General features: G+C 49.9%; 2 protein-coding genes and 1 long non-coding RNA gene across 8 annotated transcripts; 2 read left to right on the top strand and 1 right to left on the bottom strand.

Moving 5' to 3' along the window:
* The first annotated feature begins 74 nt into the window (after positions 1–74).
* tsen2 (TSEN2 tRNA splicing endonuclease subunit) lies at positions 75–6,350 on the top strand. The gene is made up of 12 exons (XM_038695419.1): positions 75–1,390; positions 2,770–2,836; positions 2,924–2,963; positions 3,222–3,434; positions 3,533–3,716; positions 3,804–3,878; positions 4,372–4,422; positions 4,580–4,724; positions 5,028–5,064; positions 5,144–5,255; positions 5,325–5,414; positions 5,681–6,350. The coding sequence occupies exons 1-12, from the start codon at positions 1,220–1,222 to the stop codon at positions 5,738–5,740; spliced, it is 1,245 nt and encodes a 414-aa protein (XP_038551347.1). The 5' UTR covers positions 75–1,219; the 3' UTR covers positions 5,741–6,350.
* A 96-nt stretch (positions 6,351–6,446) lies between these two features.
* Positions 6,447–9,173, bottom strand: LOC119885396. Its single transcript, XR_005441335.1, has 2 exons — positions 9,097–9,173; positions 6,447–7,455 (listed from the first exon to the last, which is right to left on the bottom strand). It is a non-coding gene; the product is annotated as an uncharacterized LOC119885396 (long non-coding RNA).
* On the top strand, positions 6,872–23,447 carry LOC119885390 (RNA-binding protein 39-like). 6 transcript variants are annotated; one of them, XM_038695412.1, is made up of 16 exons: positions 7,002–7,132; positions 9,349–9,409; positions 9,525–9,671; positions 14,987–15,036; positions 15,139–15,297; positions 15,414–15,467; positions 15,545–15,662; positions 17,297–17,449; positions 17,842–17,979; positions 19,365–19,430; positions 20,650–20,854; positions 20,936–21,022; positions 21,150–21,255; positions 22,136–22,241; positions 22,819–22,897; positions 22,975–23,447. In XM_038695412.1, exons 3-16 carry the CDS (start codon positions 9,585–9,587, stop codon positions 23,076–23,078), a joined length of 1,512 nt encoding a protein of 503 aa, XP_038551340.1. In that variant the 5' UTR covers positions 7,002–7,132; positions 9,349–9,409; positions 9,525–9,584; the 3' UTR covers positions 23,079–23,447. The 6 variants fall into 6 exon arrangements, with proteins under 6 accessions (XP_038551338.1, XP_038551337.1, XP_038551340.1 ...); XM_038695414.1 differs by lacking the exon at positions 9,349–9,409 and adding an exon at positions 10,990–11,054 and having other exon boundaries at positions 7,057–7,132; positions 9,606–9,671; XM_038695413.1 differs by lacking the exon at positions 7,002–7,132 and adding an exon at positions 10,990–11,054 and having other exon boundaries at positions 8,780–9,409.
* The last annotated feature ends 878 nt before the right edge of the window (positions 23,448–24,325 follow it).

The raw sequence follows: 24,325 nt of genomic DNA, 5'->3' as shown, positions 1-24,325 counted from the left end.
ACGCTCTGGGGGGCGCCACGCCCCAGCGTACTCAGCTCCTTTACTCTGTTACCAGTAAAAGTACTGCATTGAAAATGTTTCTAAAGTAAAAGTATGGAAGTAAAATCAGGTAAATGTACTTTAAAAATATCAGCTTTTGTTTATATTTATTTTAAGACGTGCATATTTTTGGTTATAGTTCTGATTCTCTGATCTTGATTGGCAGCTCACACCGTTTAATTAACAAAGCGAAGGAGGACAGGAGCCGGAGAAAAAACACATTTTACCACCTCGGCTCATCGGATTTCATTTAAGAATCCATCAGTATTGTTTATTTATTCACACACATGTTCTTCAGCCTACAGCGTGTTGTAGCATCACAGATAATATTTTACTTCTAGGATTTTTCAGTTTAATTATTATTTTCAGACAGTGAATGCAGAACACTGGATCGACAACAAAGGTTTGTTAAACCGACTAACTCTGGAAACAGAGCAGCTGCTACGTGCTGAAGGAAACATGTCCTGAGTTATTATTATTCCTCATGCATTCATGTAAAGCTCATTTTTGAAGTTACACAGAGCCCAAAGCACCTTCACAACACTTTGTCTAACCAACAGTCCAAAACTCGATTTTAAATAATTCAAAGGAAAAGCAGCAAATCTTCACGTTTGTGAACCGTGAAATGTTTTAACATGAAAATGTCTCAAACAATTTCATTCAGTTTATTTTGTGAAGTAAAAAGTACAATATCTCACTCTGAGGTGGAGCAGAAAGAGAAAATACTCAAGTAAAGCGGGACGCTACACACACACTCAGGCTTTAATCACCGACTAACGTCTGTCTGTCTAACGTCTTTTGCGTTTTAAATAAAATGTCTCACAAACAAATTAAATATTGGTTATGTACGTTTCTTCTGCACTTTTAACTTTAACTCTGAACATCAGGAGGAACTGAGAGAGGAGGCTGACGGTTCCTGCCGGACGCAGATTCGGTGGCACCGCAGCGTCCGACAGCAAAACACAACCGACCACAGAGTTTGTGAATGAGCAACGAGACTCCTGTTAACGTGCTAACGTGCTAACAAGCTAACAGAGCCATTAGAAAAGAAGCCAGTGAGCTAGCATGCTAACAGTTAGCAGCGCCTCTCTTTAGCTTCCAGCAGCAGGAACATCAACACAGTCCGGATCCACCAGAGGACAAAAACATCTCCGACCCGGTCTGAGCGGGTCCCGGCAGCATGCAGGCGGAATTTCGGGCTCCCCAGAGACGCACCCGGGTTCGGGAGGAGTACGAGGCTCCGCTGCCGGTGAGCCGCAGCCCGGAGGAGAGGAGCGACTTCAGGGCGGAGCTCATCAACCAACACGTACTGGTCTGTCATCCAGACCACATTCAGAAGATCCACAACCAGGTTAGTTAGTCCACATCGCGTGAACCCAGGTCTGAGTTAGTCCATAACCCCTAAAACCAAGTCTGAGTTAGTCCACATCACGTGAACCCAGGTCTGAGTTAGTCCACATCATTTAAAACCAGGTCTGAGTTAGTCCACATCACGTGAACCCAGGTCTGAGTTAGTCCACATCACTTTAAACCAAGTCTGAGTTAGTCCACATCACGTGAACCCAGGTCTGAGTTAGTCCACATCATTTAAAACCAGGTCTGAGTTAGTCCACATCACGTGAACCCAGGTCTGAGTTAGTCCACATCATTTAAAACCAGGTCTGAGTTAGTCCACATCACGTGAACCCAGGTCTGGGTTAGTCCACATCGCGTGAAACCAGGTCTGGGTTAGTCCACATCGCGTGAACCCAGGTCTGAGTTAGTCCACATCATTTAAAACCAGGTCTGAGTTAGTCCACATCGCGTGAACCCAGGTCTGAGTTAGTCCACATCATTTAAAACCAGGTCTGAGTTAGTCCACATCACGTGAACCCAGGTCTGAGTTAGTCCACATCGCGTGAAACCAGGTCTGGGTTAGTCCACATCTCTTAAAACCAGGTCTGAGTTAGTCCACATCACCTAAAACCAGGTCTGAGTTAGTCCACATCACTTTAAACCAAGTCTGAGTTAGTCCACTTCACGTGAACCCAGGTCTGAGTTGGTCCACATCATTTAAAACCAGGTCTGAGTTAGTCCACATCGCGTGAACCCAGGTCCGAGTCAGTCCACATCGCGTGAAACCAGGTCTGAGTTAGTCCACAACACCTAAAACCAGGTCTGAGTTAGTCCACATCACTTTAAACCAAGTCTGAGTTAGTCCACATCACTTTAAACCAAGTCTGAGTTAGTCCACTTCACGTGAACCCAGGTCTGAGTTAGTCCATAACCCCTAAAACCAAGTCTGAGTTAGTCCACATCACGTGAACCCAGGTCTGAGTTAGTCCACATCACGTGAACCCAGGTCTGAGTTAGTCCACATCACCTAAAACCAGGTCTGAGTTAGTCCACATCCCCTAAAACCAGGTCTGAGTTAGTCCACATCCCCTAAAACCAGGTCTTAGTTAGTTCACATCACTTAAAACCAATTCTGAGTTAGTCCACATCACCTAAAACCAGGTCTTAGTTAGTCCACATCACTTAAAACCAATTCTGAGTTAGTCCACATCACTTAAAACCATGTCTGAGTTAGTCCACATCATTTAAAACCAGGTCTGAGTTAGTCCACATCACTTAAAACCAAGTCTAAGTTAGTCCACATCACCTAAAACCAGGTCTGAGTTAGCCCACATCCCGTAAAACAAAGTCTGAGCTAGTCCACATCACTTAAAATCAGGATTTGTCTTGTTACAGGGTTACTTTGGTAAAGGCGTCCTGTCCAGAGCCAGACCAGATTACAGCATCTCTGACCAATGGGAGGGTGAGTTTACACCCACACTGTGACATCATCAGTCTGGTCCAATCCGTGCTGTTCACTGCAGTCAGCTGGTTTCTGTTTCTGTTACAGAACACGAAGGTGTGTTGCTACCTGTCGTCTCACAGTCCAGGTCGGTGACATCACATCATGTCTGTTCACACAATGACATCACACATATATGATGACACAGCACCATGCTGCTCAGGCTGGTAGCCGTTAGCCGTTAGCTGGTAGCCAGTGTGTTGGATGCCCTGAGTTTAGTGCTGAGCTCAGGTTCGGTTCTGTCAGACGGAGCCGAGAGCTGAAGATTTAGAACATCTTCAGTGATGACGTCAGCGCTCTGTGGGAGCCAATGACCTCCTCTGATCACATCTCTCCCCCACCCCAGGTATGATGAGCTCCTCAGGTGGGCGGGGTCAATGCTCTCTGCTCAGGGATTGGATGACGAGGCCGTTAATCAAACCCTGCTCAGACTGTCTCAGCCAGTAGAGATGGAGGATGTCCGGAGGGAAGGGGGAGGAGGGGAGAACGGAAAGAAGGGGGAGGGGCCAGGACCAGAGGGCGGAGTCTGCCCCCCCTCACAGGTGAACAGGAGCTGCAGGTAGAGTGGTCTTCCTCACTGACACCAGACTCCAGCGTAGAAACTAGATCCTGTTCAGGTGACTTCCTGTCTATAAACTGTGATCTTTATTTCAACAGGCTGGGCCCAGAAGACCTGAACCCTGACCACGACCCTGATCTCAGCTCAGACCAGGACTCTGACTCCAACCCTGACCAGGACTCTGACCCCAGCTCTGACCCCGACTGTGACCCCAGCTCTGATTCTGAACCAGGTCCTTTGGTTCCAGGTCCTGGTTTTGTCCTGGTGGTCCCTGACAGTGAGGTGAGTCATCAAGCCTGTTTATTGTGAACTGGTCTTAACCAGGTGAGTCCACGTCCGGTTATAGAATGATGCCATGTGTGTCTGCAGGTGTGTGTGCGGGTCAGGGAGGTCCGGCGGTCTCCGGTCTCTGTCCTAGAGTACCTGCAGCTCAGTCTGGAGGAGGTAACACGAACCATCACACACTTCATGTTCACCATGTATTAACAGCTATAAACACTACATTACCCATGAGCCCCGGCTGCTGTCTTCAGAAAGTGAAGTGATGTAAGCAGCTGAATGTTGGTGTAGTTTCTGCAGAGAGCTGAAGGATCATTCTGTAAACTTCATCTCTCACCTGTCCATCACCTGTCTCTCACCTGTCCATCACCTGTCCCTCACTGTCTATCACCTGTGTCCCACCTGTCCATCACCTGTGTCTCGATCATTCTGTAAACTTCATCCATCACCTGTGTCCCACCTGTCCATCACCTGTGTCTCGATCATTCTGTAAACTTCATCCATCACCTGTGTCCCACCTGTCCATCACCTGTGTCTCGATCATTCTGTAAACTTCATCCATCACCTGTGTCCCACCTGTCTATCACCTGTGTCTCACCTGTCCATCACCTGTCCCACCTGTCCTGGCCCTTCATCAGTTGTCTGTCTATACTTGCAGGCCTTCTTCCTGGTCTACAGTCTGGGCTGCCTGTCTGTCTACCTGCACCAGGTAACTGTCTGTCTGTTGTGTTCAGCAGGTAGTGAGTAAACACGTCTTGTAAATCTCTCAGGTGTTTTATGTTTTGAAAAGTTCAGTTTGAAGATCCTAAAACGCCCCATCACATTCAATGATGACCTCATCCATGTCTTCTCCTGTGATTGGTCAGGAGCCGCTGTCAATCATCCAGCTGTGGAGGAAGTTCCGGTCCATGCGGCCAGACTTCGTCAGCTCGTTCGCAGCCTATCAGCACTGTCGAAGCAGGGGGTGGGTCCCTAAAGGAGGGGGCGGGGCAAAGTATGGCGTCGACTTCAGTAAGACACACACACTCATACAGACACACGCGCACACAGGTGTGTTCCACTTCAGGCTCCGCCTCCAGGGGGCGTGGCCTGCAAAGGTGTACCAATCAAAGAATGATGGTGTGTTCAGGTGCTCTTCTGCTTCCCTGGAAAGAAAAGGTCCCATGATCCTCCAGTGTCTGTGGTGACGTTTGACATGTGACAACACATGACTGGCGGCTGTTAGGTCATCCGAACACAGAAGGCGGAGCCTGAAGTGAGACCAACATTCAGTCAGTTTGGTGTTTTAACAGATTCACTTCTCTGTGTTTTCAGTGCTGTACAGGAAGGGCCCACCTTTCTACCACGCCAGGTAACACACACACAGAACTGGTCCGTATTTTCAGGAAGACGTTCTTCACCTGATGTTTGTCCCTCTCCTCTTCCCGTAGTTATTCTGTGGTGATTGAGCGTGTTGATGAAGTGTTCAGGGGCTCGCCGTTGCGTCCGTTTTCGTGGCGTTCTCTTGCGGCGCTCAGCAGGATCACCTCCAACGTGTCGAAGGTAAGGAGGCGCCAGACGCCGTCAGGTCGCAGCTGATCTGCAGGTTGTTTCACCGTGTTTGTTTTCCAGGAGCTGATGCTGTGTTACATCATCTATCCAGCCGACCTATCAGACGCAGAGCTGGACTCACCTGTCTGTCTGAGCAGACTGAAGGTTCAGGTAACGCAGCCGACTGAGGCAGAAATGTTTCTGTACTGATTCACCTGCTGATCGACTGACAATAAAACATCAGAAACAGGAAGTGACAGAACGCCCAATGGCTGAAATGATGAGCTGATGATCAGAACAGTTTGATTGGTTAGTCAGTTCTGATCAGTTCATCGTTATTGATCAGTTGAATCTGCTGGGAACATTCCTTCTGTCTGAAACATATCGTGTTAATAAAGTTTGACCAAACAAACGAGCGAAGCTGTTTCTCTCAACAGGAAGTGATCGTCAGCAGGTGGGTTTCCTCCAGAGAACGAGCCGAGCAGGACGACATCTGATTGGCCGATGGCACACCTCAGCGACTGATGACATCAGCCAAAACACTTCCCACTCGAGACTCAGAAACCAGGAAACATGACAAGTGTGTTTGAACGCAGCAGATTTCGCACCAGCAGCTTCAGTTCCTGCACTTCAGCAGCATCGGTCGCCTCCCTGATACTCGTCAGCTGGTCAGGATGTTAGAGCCGTTTGTTTCTAATGTTTGAAACGTGACGGCGTTCCAGAGTCAAACTGCAGACGCAACGCGTTCACCTGTCTTCATACGTTCACCGAGGCTCATCAGCTAGCTGGTTAGTTAGTGATAACAGAAACAACATCTTGATCTTGATCTTTAAAGAGCGCGTGTCGTTTCATAGTTTACAGATAAACTGGTTCAGTCTGAGTCTGTTTACATGTTTACAGTCGGTCCGTTAAAGCAGCTGCATCAGCTGTTAGCATGGATGTACATGCGCCTGGAGAATGACCTCTAGGAAAGAGTGAACCCTGAGGCAGCGCTCGCTGGATTTAGAAAGGCAGTACAGATCAGGGGTCTCAGCATGTGTAAAAATAAAATATTTTGCTTATATGATCAGATTATTGATTCCAAATAAAGTTATTTTGTTCTCCGTCTGAAGGCCAAAATTTTTTACCTGTTAAAATCTGAATATTTTGGTTGTAAAAGATCCCGAGATGTGACGGGAGAAGAAGAGATGTTCAAGTCTAGAATAACTATTTGAATTAAGAAAACTTTATTGATCCTCTGCATCAAACATCATACAGACACGTTACATTCAGCATTCTCTGATGTAAACGAAGGAAAAACATGAAGGTTCTCAGGAGGTTCTGCAGCGTCTCTCTCTGGTGTCTGGACTTCTTCTGGAAGAGGACGGATCAAGAAGCAGGTCTGGGTCCAACCTGACCGAGCAGAACTGCAGTAGCTGACTTCCTGTAGTTTTAAACCGCTGCGATCCAGACGCGTCTCTGCAGATGGTTACAGGACAGAGCAGCAAGAAGGGTCTGGATCAGAACACCACGAGTCTGCAGAACCTCTCCGGGGCTGCACGTGTCTGGGACGAACACCTTCCCTCCAGAAACTAAATGTCCAACAGAGAGATCGATAAAGTTTTCTTATTTTTCTGATGTATATTATATATATTCCGTATGTTAGTTATATTTGTAAAACACTGAACAGCAGTTCTTGTATGTAAAGTGTGTATTTGCATTCTTATCAACAGTATCACTACTGTGTTATGATCTCGCGGCAGTTCGCTCTCGCGATAACAGCCGGGCTCCCTGTATGCCTGCGCCATTCAGATCATGGAGTCTCGTCGGGAGGGCAGCGGCTGAAGAACCTGACCGGGACCCGGACCGAGCGACCGTCTGCGGGCTGTTACCCTCCGCTGTGTGTCCAGGTAAAGCCCGCGTGAGCCGGGGTCCAGCCGGCAGGTACCGGGGAGACCCCGCGGGGCTCCGGCAGGCTAACAGTTAGCAGCTAGCTGTTAGCTGGTCTCAGGTGTAGCTCACCTGAAGTCGGACAGGCTGAGGTCACAGCAGCGGGCTGACGGGACTCCGGGTACACCGGACTCACGGTACCGGCGGCTGCTAGCTAACAGCTAATGTAACCTCCGAGCTGTGACCTGGTTCTCTGAGAAGCTGCGGAGCTCCTGTTCCTCTGAGCTCTGCGCTCACTTCCGGCTCTGTGTTTACTTCCGGTTGTGTGTTTTCTGTGTTTATTCTGTGAAAACAACAATAGTGATCAGATGTTTGTGAGTGAAGTCCTGAGGGCTGTTTCACAAAACCACGATAGCGGGTTAAGCCGGGATTTTCCAGATATCCTGAACTAACGAGCCTGACTCGGCTTCACGACAGCAGTAGCACGTTCGTTACCATGGCGATTTATTCTGTGCAGCTAGCCTGCTTCAGACCGGGATACCACACCCGGGCTAATACCACCCGGGCTAATACCACCTGGCTAATACCACCCGGGCTAATAATACCCGGGCTAACACCACCCGGGCTAACACCACCCGGGCTAATAATACCCGGGCTAATAATACCCGGGCTAACACCACCCGGGCTAATAATACCCGGGCTAACACCACCCGGGCTAACACCACCCGGGCTAATAATACCCGGGCTAACACCACCCGGGCTAACACCACCCGGGCTAACCCACTAGTTATGCAGAGCGACTCGATAGACTGGATTTGCGCTACGGCAGCATGTTTCGAGAAGGCAGCACAGATCGTCAGAACACCGGCTGTGTTCAGCGGTCAGGCCGATCAGAACCTCAGCCAGCCACATTTTGGCCACATGGGAGCGCAAAGTTTGTGGTTCTTAGGTTTCGTAGCTGGAGAAGAAGACTTTACACACAGGGAGCAACAGCGAGGAGGTTTTCGTGGAATAAAATGACATGTAATAAATAAATAAAATAAGCAGTAAAAACAGTGGAAAACAGACTGAATGAAAATATCACCGCTAACTGAAACTGTCATAATTATAACGTTGTGTCTTAAATTGTGCCTTTAAAGTGAGCAGTGGACGGTAACAGTCACTCAAGAAATATATTTAACACACACACATGCATGTATATATTCCTCATTAGGTTTCATAGTTGTATAATACTCCCAAATTATAGTCCCACTTCGCTGGACCAGTAAGCACTATATTGTGCACTGTTTACTCATCTGCTGCCAGCTTGGGAGAGAAAACAGTCATTACTACATTGTTTTACAGTCATGCTTGCAGTGTGCATTGCAATGATCACTTCTGCCAGTTTGTAGAACAGGTAGCACAGCAGGAAGTGTTCACCTGTGGTTTTACTTACTACACTGGCAGACTGCAGGACTGCAGCCTCAGGGTCCACTTACAAATATCATACAGGATTTTCTATGAGCACTGACTTCATATCCATATTCACTAAGTACACTATTTTCACACAAAATTGACAGACCTCCAGCCTCTCTGCCTAGACCTACTCTATTTATATTGAGAGAGAGAGAGAGAGAGAGAGAGAGAGAGAGAGAGAGAGAGAGAGAGAGAGAGAGAGAGATATTCATATTCATACATACTTTTTGAAAGTATTTGTTAAAACTGTTGTTTGCAATGAAAAATGTTAAATAACTGAAAATGCTTTAAGAAAGGTTTATTTGCACAATAAGAAAACATGCAATGTAATACAAACATAGAGGAAACAAATGTGCCACCTGCCAGCTGGATTTTGTGTTTCCCCAATAAATAGTATTGTTAATACATTTGCTGAGTGACATATTAACGTCCACTGCTCCCTTTCAAGGTCTGACATAAGGTTACCATTCAGGTAACATTATAATTCTGACAGTTTCAGTCAGGAGCCGTGATATTTTTAGCTACTTACTCATTCAGTCGGCCCTCTGTTGTCTGCCACGTTCTGTCTCCCTGTTTTAATACTGCAGCCGTGTTTCTTCTCCTTTTCTATGATATAATGTGCACTTTTTCATGGTGAACCTTTTTATTCACCGTTACTCACTGCGTGTAAAGCGGGCGGCACACGTCTTTCAGCATCAATGAATCTGTGATCGACCGTGTGGGCTCTTGAAGAAAGCCGCTGACGCCCATTTATCTGAATTACTTCCACCTGGCTGGACAGAGTCCTGAGCTGGTTTGGCCTTCGTGAAACGGATAAAGCCAGGATGCGCTGATCACACCAGGTCAAGCTTCGCTTTATCTCTTATCCTGGATTTCTAAATTCTGCTTTTGTGTATCTATAGAAATAATTGTATTTTGAACATGTGATGCTGCTATAATTTGTAACTCGGCTCACAGGTGATCCTGATCCTTACTGAGACACACCTGTCTGAAAGATCCCGACAGGTGTTCAGGTTGATGGTTTCACTGTGTGTACAGAGCAGCAGCAGCAGGATGGCAGATGACCTGGACATCGAGGCGATGCTGGAGGCTCCGTACAGGAAGGTGAGAGTCCTCTGTCCTCTGTGTTGCAGCCTCTCAGCCGGACTCTACTGCTCCTCACAGATCCTGGTTCTGAATCAGACCCGCGTTAATGTAAAACCAGGACACCCGTAGACCATCTCAGGCCGCGCTGCGGACCGCAGGGTCTCTCTGTCTCACATTTAAGGCTTGACTGTTGTGCTTCCAGGATAACACAAGATTCACAAGCTCAGGTAGGTTTAGGTAAACTCAGGTAGCTTTAGGTAAACTCAGGTAGGTTTAGGTAAACTCAGGTAGGTTTAGGTAAACTCAGGTAGCTTTAGGTAAACTCAGGTAGGTTTAAGGAGGCTCAGGTAGGCTCAGGTAGGTTTAGGTAAACTCAGGTAGGTTTAAGGAGGCTCAGGTAGGCTCAGGTAGGTTTAGGTAAACTCAGGTAGCTTTAGGTAAACTCAGGTAGGTTTAAGGAGGCTCAGGTAGGTTTAGGTAAACTCAGGTAGCTTTAGGTAAACTCAGGTAGGTTTAAGGAGGCTCAGGTAGGCTCAGGTAGGTTTAGGTAAACTCAGGTAGGTTTAGGTAAACTCAGGTAGCTTTAGGTAAACTCAGGTAGCTTTAGGTAAACTCAGGTAGGCTCAGGTAGGTTTAGGTAAACTCAGGTAGGTTTAGGTAAACTCAGGTAGGCTCAGGTAGCTTTAGGTAAACTCAGGTAGGCTCAGGTAGGTTTAGGTAAACTCAGGTAGCTTTAGGTAAACTCAGGTAGGCTCAGGTAGCTTTAGGTAAACTCGGGTAAGGTGAAGTCTCGGCCGTCTAACAGAAAGACCGTCCCAAAGTTCTTATTTGTGCTCTGAAGAGCTGTAAGCGAGGAATCACGAGTGCATCCTTCGCGGAAGTCTCTTGCTGGCCGACACGTGAAGATCAGTAAAGACGTTAACGTCAGATCCAGGTCAGAGCAGGAAGTGACCCGGTCCAATAAGAACCAAACGCTTCGAGATCCGTTTTGCTCCGTTGTGGATTGTGAGGAATCTCAGCTAGGGGGCGCTTTATGACCTCGCTCATTCACTTCCACTCAAAACAGCCACGGCTGGGAGTTGGACTTCCTGTCACCTCCTCGTTCAGACAGGAAGTAACGGAAAGAGTAAATCCTGTGGTCCTGCGCTCTGATTGGCTCCTGCGTGGTCACGCCTTGGTGCCTCCTGGGCCGGTGCTGCGTTCAGGTACTCGTGTTTGTGTCCTGAGAGAAGGAGAAGCCTCTGAGCAGTAGAGTCGGGCTGATGACGATGGTGATGATGATGATGATGATGGCGTCCTTCACACGTAATAAATGCCCGTCTATCTCTCTTTGTAGACTTGCCTAACGATTTCTCACCTCTGCTCCCCTGAATGCCAGTGTGATCTGTCACAAACATGAAGGTAGTAAAAAGCCCCCATCATGCATTGCTGTACTGTGGTCCCCATGGTAACTGTTGTTGGCCGCCTAATGAGGAACAGCTGAGGATTCTGGGGGATGAAGTGTTAGAGAGAGTCAGACAGGAGAGAGTGGAGCGGCTTAGTAATAACTCCAGGAGGATCATGGGAAGGCAACATCACACTGCATGGCTTCTAGTGTCATAGTTAGCTGTTAGCTTAGCATCAGCACTATTCTGCATCCCAACTCTGAGCTGGGAGCGAGGGTCGGGCTTCACAGAGACCTGGTCTGGGGTCTCATTTATAAAACTGTACGAAGGAAAGACGTCCTGCGCAGATTCCCCTTTATAAATCACAGTCAGTGTGAAATGTGGCCCCTGTGAGGGAGCGCCACGTCCGGCCCTCCAAACGCCCACAGCTGCCTGTAAACGCTCAGTGAAGCTCGTTAATATTAATGCGTCCTGACTGCAGGCAGACTCTGAATCTAACTCAGTGACGCTGACGCTCCTTTTGGTGAAGCTGAAGCTGTTTGTGCACCGGAGGAAAGGGGCCCCGGAGCCCCGCCCCTTTATAACCGATCTGCAGGAAGGGGCCTCCCTCTGAGCAGTGACGTCGCTGGCTGGAGGCGGGACGACCCAGGTACTGATCCCTTTGTAAAGACAGGAAACCAAATGACTTCCTCTGAGTTTAAACATTTATTCACACAAGCATTCGAGGAGGCGTACGCACGTTTATAAAGGAGACCCCTGGTCTGGCCTGACCCGGTCTGGTCTGAGGTCAGGATGCAGAGCATGACGAGGTGGGTGGGGCTTATGCAGGTGAGTTGCAGGTTGTCAGAGTGAGGCTTTGCAGGAAGTGTAGAGGTGTGAGGTCACCACGCAGGTGTGTTTAACATGTTTCAGTCCTTTTAAATCAGAGTATGGTTTTTATTACCACTGAAATATTCATGTCCTCAGGTTTGATTCCTTTTGTAGCTTCCACACCTGCCAGGACACCCGTCTCCAGGTGTACATGTTGTCGACTCACCGACTCTGCAAGTCTTCAGGTTCAGCTCTGCGGTGTGTTGGCAGCGTTTAGAGTCTCAGAAGCTCAGTGAGCCCAGAACAGCTGAGAGCCGACCAGGTGCAGCGTGGCCGCGAGGACAGAAGTCAGTGTCGATCACTGAAGCTCACGAGCTGCAGCTGTTCACAAGAAGCAGCAGCCTCAGAGGGTGATGTCAGAGGAGCGCAGGTGATGTCAGAGGGTGATGTCAGAGGAGCGCAGGTGATGTCAGAGGGTGATGTCAGAGGAGCGCAGGTGATGTCAGAGCAGCGCGGGTGATGTCAGAGCAGCGCGGGTGATGTCAGAGGGTGATGTCAGAGCAGCGCGGGTGATGTCAGAGCAGCGCGGGTGATGTCAGAGGGTGATGTCAGAGCAGCGCGGGTGATGTCAGAGGGTGATGTCAGAGGAGCGCGGGTGATGTCAGAGCAGCGCGGGTGATGTCAGAGCAGCGCGGGTGATGTCAGAGGGTGATGTCAGAGCAGCGCGGGTGATGTCAGAGCAGCGCGGGTGATGTCAGAGGGTGATGTCAGAGCAGCGCGGGTGATGTCAGAGGGTGATGTCAGAGGAGCGCGGGTGATGTCAGAGGAGCGCGGGTGATGTCAGAGGAGCGCGGGTGATGTCAGAGCAGCGCGGGTGATGTCAGAGGGTGATGTCAGAGGGTGATGTCAGAGGAGCGCGGGTGATGTCAGAGGGTGATGTCAGAGGAGCGCGGGTGATGTCAGAGGGTGATGTCAGAGGAGCGCGGGTGATGTCAGAGGGTGATGTCAGAGGGTGATGTCAGAGGGTGATGTCAGAGCAGCGCGGGTGATGTCAGAGGGTGATGTCAGAGCAGCGCGGGTGATGTCAGAGCAGCGCGGTGATGTCAGAGCAGCGCGGGTGATGTCAGAGGGTGATGTCAGAGCAGCGCGGGTGATGTCAGAGCAGCGCGGGTGATGTCAGAGGGTGATGTCAGAGCAGCGCGGGTGATGTCAGAGGGTGATGTCAGAGGGTGATGTCAGAGCAGCGCGGGTGATGTCAGAGCAGCGCGGGTGATGTCAGAGGGTGATGTCAGAGGGTGATGTCAGAGCAGCGCGGGTGATGTCAGAGGGTGATGTCAGAGCAGCGCGGGTGATGTCAGAGCAGCGCGGGTGATGTCAGAGGGTGATGTCAGAGCAGCGCGGGTGATGTCAGAGGAGCGCGGGTGATGTCAGAGGGTGATGTCAGAGCAGCGCGGGTGATGTCAGAGCAGCGCGGGTGATGTCAGAGGGTGATGTCAGAGGAGCGCGGGTGATGTCAGAGGGTGATGTCAGAGGGTGATGTCAGAGGGTGATGTCAGAGCAGCGCGGGTGATGTCAGAGGGTGATGTCAGAGCAGCGCGGGTGATGTCAGAGGAGCGCGGGTGATGTCAGAGGGTGATGTCAGAGGAGCGCGGGTGATGTCAGAGGGTGATGTCAGAGGGTGATGTCAGAGCAGCGCGGGTGATGTCAGAGGGTGATGTCAGAGGGTGATGTCAGAGGAGCGCGGGTGATGTCAGAGGGTGATGTCAGAGGAGCGCGGGTGATGTCAGAGGAGCGCGGGTGATGTCAGAGGAGCGCGGGTGATGTCAGAGGGTGATGTCAGAGGAGCGCGGGTGATGTCAGAGGGTGATGTCAGAGGAGCGCGGGTGATGTCAGAGCAGCGCGGGTGATGTCAGAGGGTGATGTCAGAGGAGCGCGGGTGATGTCAGAGCAGCGCGGGTGATGTCAGAGGGTGATGTCAGAGGAGCGCGGGTGATGTCAGAGGGTGATGTCAGAGCAGCGCGGGTGATGTCAGAGCAGCGCGGGTGATGTCAGAGGGTGATGTCAGAGCAGCGCGGGTGATGTCAGAGGGTGATGTCAGAGGAGCGCGGGTGATGTCAGAGGAGCGCGGGTGATGTCAGAGGAGCGCGGGTGATGTCAGAGCAGCGCGGGTGATGTCAGAGGGTGATGTCAGAGCAGCGCGGGTGATGTCAGAGGGTGATGTCAGAGGAGCGCGGGTGATGTCAGAGGGTGATGTCAGAGGGTGATGTCAGAGCAGCGCGGGTGATGTCAGAGCAGCGCGGGTGATGTCAGAGGGTGATGTCAGAGCAGCGCGGGTGATGTCAGAGGAGCGCGGGTGATGTCAGAGGGTGATGTCAGAGGAGCGCGGGTGATGTCAGAGGGTGATGTCAGAGGAGCGCGGGTGATGTCAGAGGGTGATGTCAGAGGGTGATGTCAGAGGGTGATGTCAGAGGGTGATGTCAGAGGGTGATGTCAGAGGAGCGCGGGTGATGTCAGAGGAGCGCGGGTGATGTCAGAGGGTGATGTCAGAGGAGCGCGGGTGATGTCAGAGCAGCGCGGGTGATGTCAGAGGGTGATGTCAGAGGAGCGCGGGTGATGTCAGAGGGTGATGTCAGAGGGTGTCAGAGGGTGATGTCAGAGGGTGATGTCAGAGGAGCGCGGGTGATGTCAGAGGATGTCAGAGGAGCGCGGGTGATGTCAGAGGGTGATGTCAGAGGGTGATGTCAGAGGAGCGCGGGTGATGTCAGAGGGTGATGTCAGAGGAGCGCGGGTGATGTCAGAGGAGCGCGGGTGATGTCAGAGGGTGATGTCAGAGGGTGATGTCAGAGCAGCGTGAGGTCAGATCCTGTCACCTGAAGGAGGGGCAGGAGGGTAACTCTGATGTAGAAGCACTGAAACATGTCAGACCGACAGGTGTGGTCCCTGGACAGGTGAGGGGGGGTCTGAGCTTCAGTTCAGTCTTCAGGGCCCTTCAGAGGAGTCCCAGCACCCAAAACCAGCACAGCTCCACCCGGCTGAAGGAGAGCACACACACACACACAAACACACATACAGATCAGCTCATTAAAGTGTGTTCACGAATGTTGCGTCCTCATGCTGTTCTCTGTCGACCCTGCTTAGGAAGACGCCAAGGCGTCGAGCCCCAACGGACAGGAGGACCGCACCAAGAGGTAAACGCACCCGTCCACCTGCCACACACACTTCAGCTTCATAAATGACCATCATGCAGCTTGAGAGGAGGCCCGCCTCAGCACCACATGTGTGTCCGACAGGAAGAAGCGCAGTCGCGATAGGAAGCGCAGCAGGAGTCGAGACAGGAAGAGGAGCCGCGAGCGTAAACGCAGCCGCAGCCGAGACAAACGGAGAAGCCGCAGCAGAGAGCGCCGCGGCAGCAGGGAGAGGGGGGGGCGCTACAGAGACCACCACAAGCAGTGAGTTACAGGAGAGACCGGCTGTCCACTTCCTGTCTGCGCATGACTGAAGACCTGGTCCTGTCTGATCCAGAGAGGTCCAGTACAAACCTTTGACTGTCTGTCTGTGTTTGCAGCCGTCGGCGGTCGAAGAGTAAAAGTCCCTTCAAGAAGGAGAAGAGTCCAATCAGGTGAGAGAGTTTCTGACTTGTTAGTGTCCCACAGCAGAGCGTCACGCAGGCGTCTGAGGCTGAGTGTGTTTGTGCAGGCAGCCCATCGACAACCTGACTCCAGAGGAACGAGACGCCCGGACCGTCTTCTGCATGCAGCTGGCAGCCAGGATACGACCTCGAGACCTGGAGGACTTCTTCTCTGCTGTGGGGAAGGTAACGCCGCCCGCAGGGTGTCCAGGTGTTGTCGTGTCCACCTGGGCGCTGTTTCAGAAAGCGGCTTTAGTGAAAACTCTGAGTAAGTTGAGCCCGAGATGAGGGAAACTCTGACTTGCTGAAGCTGACCTGCTCAGAGGAGGTTCGCTTCAACTAATGCTGAGTTTCTCTCCGACTCCTGCGGAGCCTGAAGCGGCTGTTTGACATTTCCTCATTCAGACTGTCGATATCAAAGCACGTGTTGGACACAGTTCCGTCTTTAGAAACATCGAAATCACGGTTAAATAGGTTGTAAGTGGTTATTTTACCCAAACATGATCTTGAACATGACGCTTTTCTGATCAATCTGTCAATCAATCGATGTGCGGACAGAGAGTTATCTTTGGACATCGTAAATTTATCCTCCGCACATAAATCTATAAACTAGACTTTGCTTTATAAGTCAGTGACTCTGTGGACATTAAGGCAGCTGTCAGGTTGCTTACCCTGAGCTGCAGTGATCACTGTTTATAAAACTGATCAGAGAACAGTAACCTTTCATACTGTAGTATGTAGTTATCAGCTGGATATGATGTGAATATTTCTGAGTGAGGATGACTGCGGTGCAGCTGAAACTAATACATGTAGTTTATCATTATCTGCTGACAGTCTGAATGTGTTCTGACAGCATTTCATAAAATACGACATGAGCCAGATTGTATTAATGTAACAAAGACGTCTAAAACTTCAGTCAGTTTGAACCTAGACACATTTTCCACTGCCAAGACATCATTAATAGGCCGACCGAGTCAGACTGTCACTTTCCAACCACAGGTCCATGAGGAGCCTAAACTGTGTCTGATCTGTTCCATTAATATTTTCATCTTCACCGGCGTTTAGTCCCGTCAGGCTCCAGCTGAATAAACAGGCCTGTAGCTGTTTAAAACAGGCTGGAGGAGAATTCCAGCTCTTTATTATTCGTTAAGGAAACTCCAGTCTGCTAAATGATGAATGAGCAACGCTGTATAAAATGGAGCCTGATGTTGTTAACGTATCGATCCTCCACTCCTGCGTTTTAGAGCCAATCATTGTCCGTGTTGGCATATGTTCATATTTCTGGTTCCACCGGATTAAAATGGAGGCTCTTCCTTTAATTACCCGTTGCCATGGTGAATCGTAGCATCGGAGCTCCATTGATGAGGCTTTATTTCATCCCCACGCACGCGTTTCCATCTGGCTCAACATACTCGGAGTTGACTGAACTGATTCTGAAAACTCGGAGTTTGTTGAACCTGCTTTCTGAAACAGGACCCTGTTCTTACTGAAGAACGCCAACAAAGCTCCACTCAACTTCCTGTAGCTGCTTCACAATTAGAGCCTGTCGCTGGTGTAAAGATTTTATACCCCATTCAGATCTGGTGTTAACATGTGATCTGGATCTGGAAGAACGGGTGTGAAATCGCCAAACGCATGCCGACCAGAGCTCAGTCAGGTGTTAATAACACCTGTAGACAGAATGCGCCGCATCAGTCGTGGCTGAAAACGGACACTTTCATTTAAGCCGCTGAATGTGTCAGCAGGACTCTGACTCCATCATGGCGGCGTGTGCGGTGCCGACGGGCGCAGTAGTAACGGCTGCTGTGGTCCCCCTGCAGGTTCGGGATGTGAGGATGATCTCTGACAGGAACTCGCGCAGGTCGAAGGGCATCGCCTACATCGAGTTTGTGGAGGCCAGTTCAGTTCCTCTGGCCATCGGGCTGACGGGGCAAAGGCTGCTGGGAGTTCCCATCATCGTACAGGCCTCACAGGTACACACACACACGCACTCAAATACTTGCTGATGTAAATAGAGCCAGGGTTGCCTCGGGTCAGGAAAGTGCTTGAAAGTGCTTGGATTTAGAAACATAAAGAGATTTAGCCTGCAGGAGTCTCTAAGTTTGATTGTGTGCTCGCCGTCAGTCATTTTTATACATCTGGAGCGCCGGACCCAGCTGATGCACTTTCTACAGTGCTATGCTAATGCTAATGCTATGCTAATGCTATATGCTTGCTGCAATGCTATATGGATTTGCTGATTGCTGTGCCGTGTCATTGGCTGAGATGCTCTCTCGCAGGTGTTCCTTGCTTCATCTTAGTCACATCGCCTGTCTGAGTGAACCACAGTCACGTGACGTGTGCGTGTGTGCGTGTGTGTGTGCAGGCAGAGAAGAATCGAGCAGCAGCAGCCGCCAACAACCTGCAGAAGGGATCGTCGGGTCCGATGAGGCTGTACGTCGGCTCGCTGCATTTCAACATCACCGAGGAGATGTTGAGAGGAATCTTTGAGCCGTTTGGACGGGTCAGAACCACAAACACACACACGCAGTCCTGTTGATTCCCTGAGGTCACCTGTCCCAGCTAACAGACTCAGCTGCTCTGTAACTCTGAGGTCATGTGTTGAGCCAGGTGTCTCACTGTGATGTCCACCATGAAGACACCTCCCTGGGCTGGACTCAAACACACCTTACTTACCTGTCTACCAGCTGCCGATTCGTGTTTTGCTCCATCACTGACCCAGAACCACAAAGTATAACGTTAAAACTGAACCACCAGTCAAAAGGTTCCTTGTATTTGAATGAAAACAGGAGCACTTTTGGACACTGTGATGATAGAATATCTACGGAGGCCCGTTATCAGCCCCGCGCTCCACGTTGTTCTTGCTAATCCAAGTTTATCATTTGCAATCATGTTATCTTTAGACTAGCTGAGTCTCTGGATCGTCAGCAGCTGTTGGTTCGTTAGAGGCTCAGAATCACAGAACTTTCTCCTGAAGCTCGTCGGCCTGTTCTTGTTCTGAGAAATGAGGCTGTTCCAGGAGAGAAACTGCAGATCAGGTGCGATGCTGTGAACTTCTCCCTTCACAGCACAAACAGGAGGAGCGGGAGGCCCGGAGCTCCACTGAGCAGGAGGACAAACACATTAGAGGAGGTGCTCATTAAATATTTCCCAGAATACACCAGTCTCAGCGTCGTACAGAGCGACTACAGGCATCATTATTCAGTAACGTCACTATCCATGAGCAACATGTAGATGTGAACGTCAGATCAGATATTATGAAAAGTACTGCTGGAACAGCTTTGTGCACAATGAAGAGACACAACTCGAAGTTTAACTGCATAAATCCATCCAGTTCTTAAAAGAACTGCAGCGCAGAGAAAGAAACAAACATGATATCAGTCTGGAAACAGAACCGGGCTCCTCCAGCGCCGATGGACGTTAGAACGTTTCCAGCTGATCTTTAACGAGCTTTCTCACCTGTAGGGATCAGCTGTTTGTTGTGGAGGAGGCTGACTTCAGCTGATGAAACCTTAAAACAACACCTGGACCCAGAGTTCATTTAGCTGGAAACACACCGGCTGCTGCCCCCCCCCCCAATGTCCTGGAGTTTAGAATGAGTTACAATGTGAAGCAGCCTGGCGTCTCGTCAGCAGGCGGGTGTGACCGCCACCCGCCTGCTGAAGTGATGGCGCCCGAGCCTGCAGCTCACATCGAGCCTCGTGGTGTCATGCCTCAGTGAAACAGTTCTGCAGGTAGAAATACTCGTCAGGTAGCATCAAAATATGCATAAGCAGTACTTCATGTACTGGAAGACCCGTTACTGAACGTAGTTACTGATGCGTTCATGTTCTGCTGTCTGTGTGTCTGAGTATCAATAAAGTTTTATCTTTATTCAAATGTTGCCAGATCGAGAGCATCCAGCTGATGATGGACAGCGAGACGGGGCGTTCTAAAGGCTACGGCTTCATCACCGTGAGTTCCTCCTCTTTATCAGCTCACCTGTCTCTGTCTCTCACCTGTCTGACCTGTGTCTTACCTGTCATACGTCTCTCACCTGTCTCTCTCTCTCTCACCTGTCTGACCTGTCTCTCACCTGTCTTACCTGTCATACGTCTCTCACCTGTCTCTCTCTCTCTCACCTGTCTGACCTGTCTCTCACCTGTCTTACCTGTCTCTGTCTCTCACCTGTCTTACCTGTCATACGTCTCTCACCTGTCTCTCTCTCTCTCACCTGTCTGACCTGTCTCTCACCTGTCTTACCTGTCGTCATACGTCTCTTACCTGTCTCTCTCTCTCACCTGTCTCACCTGTTCCGTCTCTCTCACCTGTCTTACCTGTCTCTCTCTCACACTTGTCTCACCTCTCTCTCACCTGTCTTACCTGTCTCACCTGTTCCGTCTCTCTCACCTGTCAGACTCTGTCTCTCTCACTTGTCTCACCTCTCTCTTACCTGTCTCACCTGTTCCGTCTCGCTCACCTGTCTTACCTGTCTCTCTCTCTCACCTGTCTCTCACCTGTCTTACCTGTCTCTCTCTCTCTCACTTGTCTCACCTCTCTCTCACCTGTCTTACCTGTCTCACCTGTTCCGTCTCTCTCACCTGTCTTACCTGTCTCTCTCTCTCAGCTGTCTCACCTGTCTCTCACCTGTCTTACCTGTTTCCGTCTCTCACCTGTTTCCGTCTCTCACCTGTTTCCGTCTCTCTCTCACCTGTCTTACCTGTCTCACGTCTCTCACCTGTTCCCTCTCTCTCACTTGCCTTACCTGTCTCTGTCTCTCTCAACTGTCTCACCTGTCTTTGTCTCTCTCAACTGTCTCACCTGTCTTTGTCTCTCTCAACTGTCTCACCTGTCTTTGTCTGTCTCTCACCTGTCTCACCTGTCTTTGTCTCTCTCAACTGTCTCACCTGTCTCTGTCTCTCTCAACTGTCTCACCTGTCTCTGTCTGTCTCTCACCTGTCTTTGTGTCTCTCAACTGTCTCACCTGTCTCTGTCTCTCTCACTTGTCTCACCTGTCTTTGTCTCTCTCAACTGTCTCACCTGTCTCTGTCTCTCTCAACTGTCTCACCTGTCTCTGTCTCTCTCAACTGTCTCACCTGTCTCTGTCTCTCTCAACTGTCTCACCTGTCTCTGTCTCTCTCAACTGTCTCACCTGTCTCTGTCTGTCTCTCACCTGTCTCACCTGTCCCGTCAGTTTGCAGATGCCGAGTGTGCTAAAAAGGCTCTGGAGCAGCTGAACGGCTTCGAGCTGGCGGGTCGACCCATGAAGGTAGGTCATGTGACGGAGCGGACCGACGCCGCCACGGCTTCCTCTTTCCTCGACAACGACGATATGGAACGCAGCGGCGTCGACCTCGGAACCACCGGGCGACTGCAGCTGATGGCCCGACTCGCCGAGGGTGAGACGGTGCTTTATACTGCTGCTACATCCACCTGTAATCACCTGTAGTCCACAGACTGACTGACTGTGTGTCTGACAGGTTCAGGTCTACAGATCCCTCCCGCTGCTCAGCAGGCTCTGCAGATGAGTGGAGCGATCGCCATCGGAGCCATGGCTGCTGTGTCAGGTAAAAACACACACACAGAGCTACGTGACTGTCTGTGTCCAGGTGCTTCTCCAGAATCACCTGTAAGAAATGGATCTTCTGTCTTTTTGACGGTCACATTTAAATAGTTTTTAAATGTGTGTTTCAGCTGCCATGAACCCGACTCTCAACATGAACTCTGCTGCTCTGAATCTTCCTTCTCAGCCGCTCGCCACTCACTGCTTCCAGCTGTCCAACATGTTCAGCCCCAACAGGTAAGCCCACAACTGTCGGCACATGTCTGTGTCCTGCCTGCGTCCGCACCTGTCTGCGCCCCGTCTGTGTCCTGTCTGCGCCCGCACCTGTGTGTGTCCTGTCTGCGCCCGCACCTGTGTGTGTCCTGTCTGCGCCCGCACCTGTGTGTGTCCTGTCTGCGCCCGCACCTGTGTGTGTCCTGTCTGCGCCCGCACCTGTGTGTGTCCTTTCTGCTAACGAGGGTTTGTCATCAAACACATCGGTAGAATCAGTTAACAAGTTCCGCCTGTTGACATTTTGTTGATTTTGTAAAAGCAATTAAAGAGCAGCCATGTGGATTAAAAGAGTTAAACTACCTGGTGGAAAAGTAAAGTTAGGACAGCTCAACAGTTCTCCTGAAGTCAGGAGAGTTTATTTAGGATTTTAGCTTCTGTAAAACACGTTTCCTCTCTGAAGTTAGGAAAGGAACCCTGACTGAGGAACTGTTCGTCTGTAACGGCCTTATTCCTAAATCAGTTCCTAACCCTTATTACCATGGTTACCAAGCAGTCAGGACAGGCTCTGCCGGTTAGGAAGTTTCTGTAATACGGTCCCTGCTCCCCATTCACACCTGAGACCCTGTGACACGAACGAGTCACATGACACCCAATGTGGACATTTTCACTTAGGTGTCCTCACTTTTGTTAGACATTAACGGCTGTGTGATGTGTTATTTTGAGGGGACAGCAGATTTACACTGTTATACAAGCTGTCTGTCTCACTACTTTACACTGGAGCAAAACATAATTTCTTCAGTGTCGTCACATGAAAAGATAGAATCAGATATTTACAAAGATGTGAAGGCTGAGTGTATATGTATATATAATATATTACTCAGACGGGGTTGTGTCTCTGTTTCAGGGAGGAGGCTTCTGGGTGGGAGACGGAGATCCAGCACGATGTCATAGAGGAGTGTAACAAACATGGAGGGGTCGTTCACATCTACGTGGACAGGAACTCTGCTGAGGTACGCCTCCCCTGGGCTGTGTGCATTCAGACCAAACATGAATTTAATCCTCTCGCGGGTTTTATCGCTGGACTGTTCGCCGAGTGTTCCCACATAATAACGCTGAAATAACAACATCATGATGCTGATTTGTTAAAAATGTTAATTCTTGCTCAGCAAGATGGCAAGCAGACAACTTTTAAAATGCTTGTTTTCTGAATGGAGTTCAGGGCTATGTCAGGATAACTTGTTGTCAGTAAAGTACGACAGCTGGAATCAAGTAACACTCACGTATTGTTTGAACTTACAGGAAGTCCAGCTTCCTCGCCATGTCCTGTCGTAGTAGTTGTAGTATCACAGAGCTCAGGGTGCCCTCTGACGCTAACAACATTAATCAGCGTTGATGTAAAAAGTTAATTTAATAAAATCATTTAGCTCTGAGCTCCTCCTCCCTAAACGAATCCGTCACGTCTCTCTGTCTTTACATTGACTTTGTATGTAATGGCGCCGCCCCCCCAACGCTCGCTTCACGTTTGGTCTGACCGCACGGTTATACAGGTGTGTCTGTGTTTGACCTCTGACCTCTGCTTGTGTTCAGGGAAATGTCTACGTCAAGTGCCCGTCCATCCCTGCTGCCATGGCCGCCGTCAACGCTCTACACGGAAGATTCTTTGCTGGTAAGACTTCCTGTCACGTGACACCTGTGCTGCGGACCAATCAGACAGCAGCTCTGATGTCTCACTTGTTCTTTCAGGTAAGATGATCACGGCGGCGTACGTCCCCCTGCCCACCTACCACAACCTGTTCCCAGAGTCCGCCACCGCCACACAGCTGCTGGCCCCGCCTCCGCGACGCTGACTCGCAGACAACACTGCCCTTTGATTGGACGCTGGACATTTGAGCCCACCCCTCTTTTATATCGTCCTCTCCTATTGGTCAACACAGACGAGTCACCTCATCAGGCCTGAGGACGCCGACAAGAGACGCTGTTGTTTTGTTCCAGTTTACTTCCTGCTTCCTGTTGTTTTTTCTCATTAGCATTTCTGGGCATGGCCTCCACATACCATCGTCCAATGATTGAGCTCTGTGAGCTGTGAGGAGGCCGGCTGAAGATGAAGATGCCGTTAGCTGATTGGTTGGTTTGAAGCCGTTTGGTATTTAACTGTTTTCTAATCAAGAATTTGATTTTGTAAAATCCTTGATTAAATTTTATTTTGAAGTCACAGAGAGCGCCGTGTCTTCTTCTGCTGACAGGAAGTGTCCTTGTTCTGAGAGGACTGGACTCAGGGTTGTCAGGGTGACCACGTCCAGCTCAGCCCACAGCTGTGAGGTCTGATTCCAGATCAGTGATTCTAATCTAATGATCATCAGGAAGTCACGAGAAGCTTCTCAATAAGGAAAGTAAAAAATAGACTGAAGAGGGAGAAACAGGAAGTCAAACTCACGAGAACGTGGACGTGGTGTTTATTTAGGGAAAGGAAGTTGAATTATGGGTAACATTCTGTTTACAGCGCCCGCCGTTTTCTTCTTCTTCTCCACGCGCTGCAGCAGCAGATACCAGCGTACCTGCCAGCAGACAGACCTGGTTCTGTCACACGGTCCAGGTCCTGGATCTGTTTATAGTACTGCAATACTGTAATACAGTACTGCAATTTGCTAGTGAGAGTAGATTTCTTACCTATTCTCATTTCGGAAAGTCCGGATGATGGATGCTACAGTGTACCTGCTCAGATTTGGCTGTACTCTTTGCCCAGCCTCCCTCATTGTTAGACCATGGTTGACCACATGATCAACCAAAGTGGCTCAGATCTCATCAGAGATTAACGTCCTTGGCCGTCCCCGTCCCCGTCCTCGTCCTCTCACTCTCACACCTCTGGCTCTGCCTCTGTTTCCAATGTTGGCATCCATTGCTCCATTGAAGAGCTCACCTGTTGCCCTTTTATGCTAAAGCTCTGATTGCTAATTGGAAAACTGTGTGACGGGTGTTTGCCTTGAGTCAGTGTGCATATTTGAATGGCAGTGTGTTCCTTGTGAAAACAAGATATTTTCTGCATGAAACTTGTGCCAAAAGCAGAGAATTGTGTGTAGTGTTTTGAAAAAGTGTG

This window comes from Micropterus salmoides, unplaced genomic scaffold, assembly GCF_014851395.1.
Source record: "Micropterus salmoides isolate LMB-PRFRI ecotype aquatic unplaced genomic scaffold, ASM1485139v1 Ms_hic_scaffold_4, whole genome shotgun sequence".
In the NCBI taxonomy this organism is placed as follows: Eukaryota; Metazoa; Chordata; class Actinopteri; order Centrarchiformes; family Centrarchidae; genus Micropterus; species Micropterus salmoides.
Note: the sequence above shows the minus strand (reverse complement) of the source record. Positions and strands in the feature narration are given on the sequence as shown.

Coding starts and splice junctions, on each gene's coding strand:
- LOC119885390 (XM_038695409.1), top strand. CDS start 6,971: ATGATCTCGCGGCAGTTCGCTCTCGCGATAACAGCCGGGCTCCCTGTA. Junction 9,672..14,986: donor TGGAGGCTCCGTACAGGAAG/GTGAGAGTCCTC, acceptor GACCCTGCTTAG/GAAGACGCCAAGGCGTCGAG. Junction 21,023..21,149: donor AGCCATGGCTGCTGTGTCAG/GTAAAAACACAC, acceptor TGTGTGTTTCAG/CTGCCATGAACCCGACTCTC.
- tsen2 (XM_038695419.1), top strand. CDS start 1,220: ATGCAGGCGGAATTTCGGGCTCCCCAGAGACGCACCCGGGTTCGGGAG. Junction 3,435..3,532: donor CAGGTGAACAGGAGCTGCAG/GTAGAGTGGTCT, acceptor TTATTTCAACAG/GCTGGGCCCAGAAGACCTGA. Junction 3,717..3,803: donor TGGTGGTCCCTGACAGTGAG/GTGAGTCATCAA, acceptor GTGTGTCTGCAG/GTGTGTGTGCGGGTCAGGGA.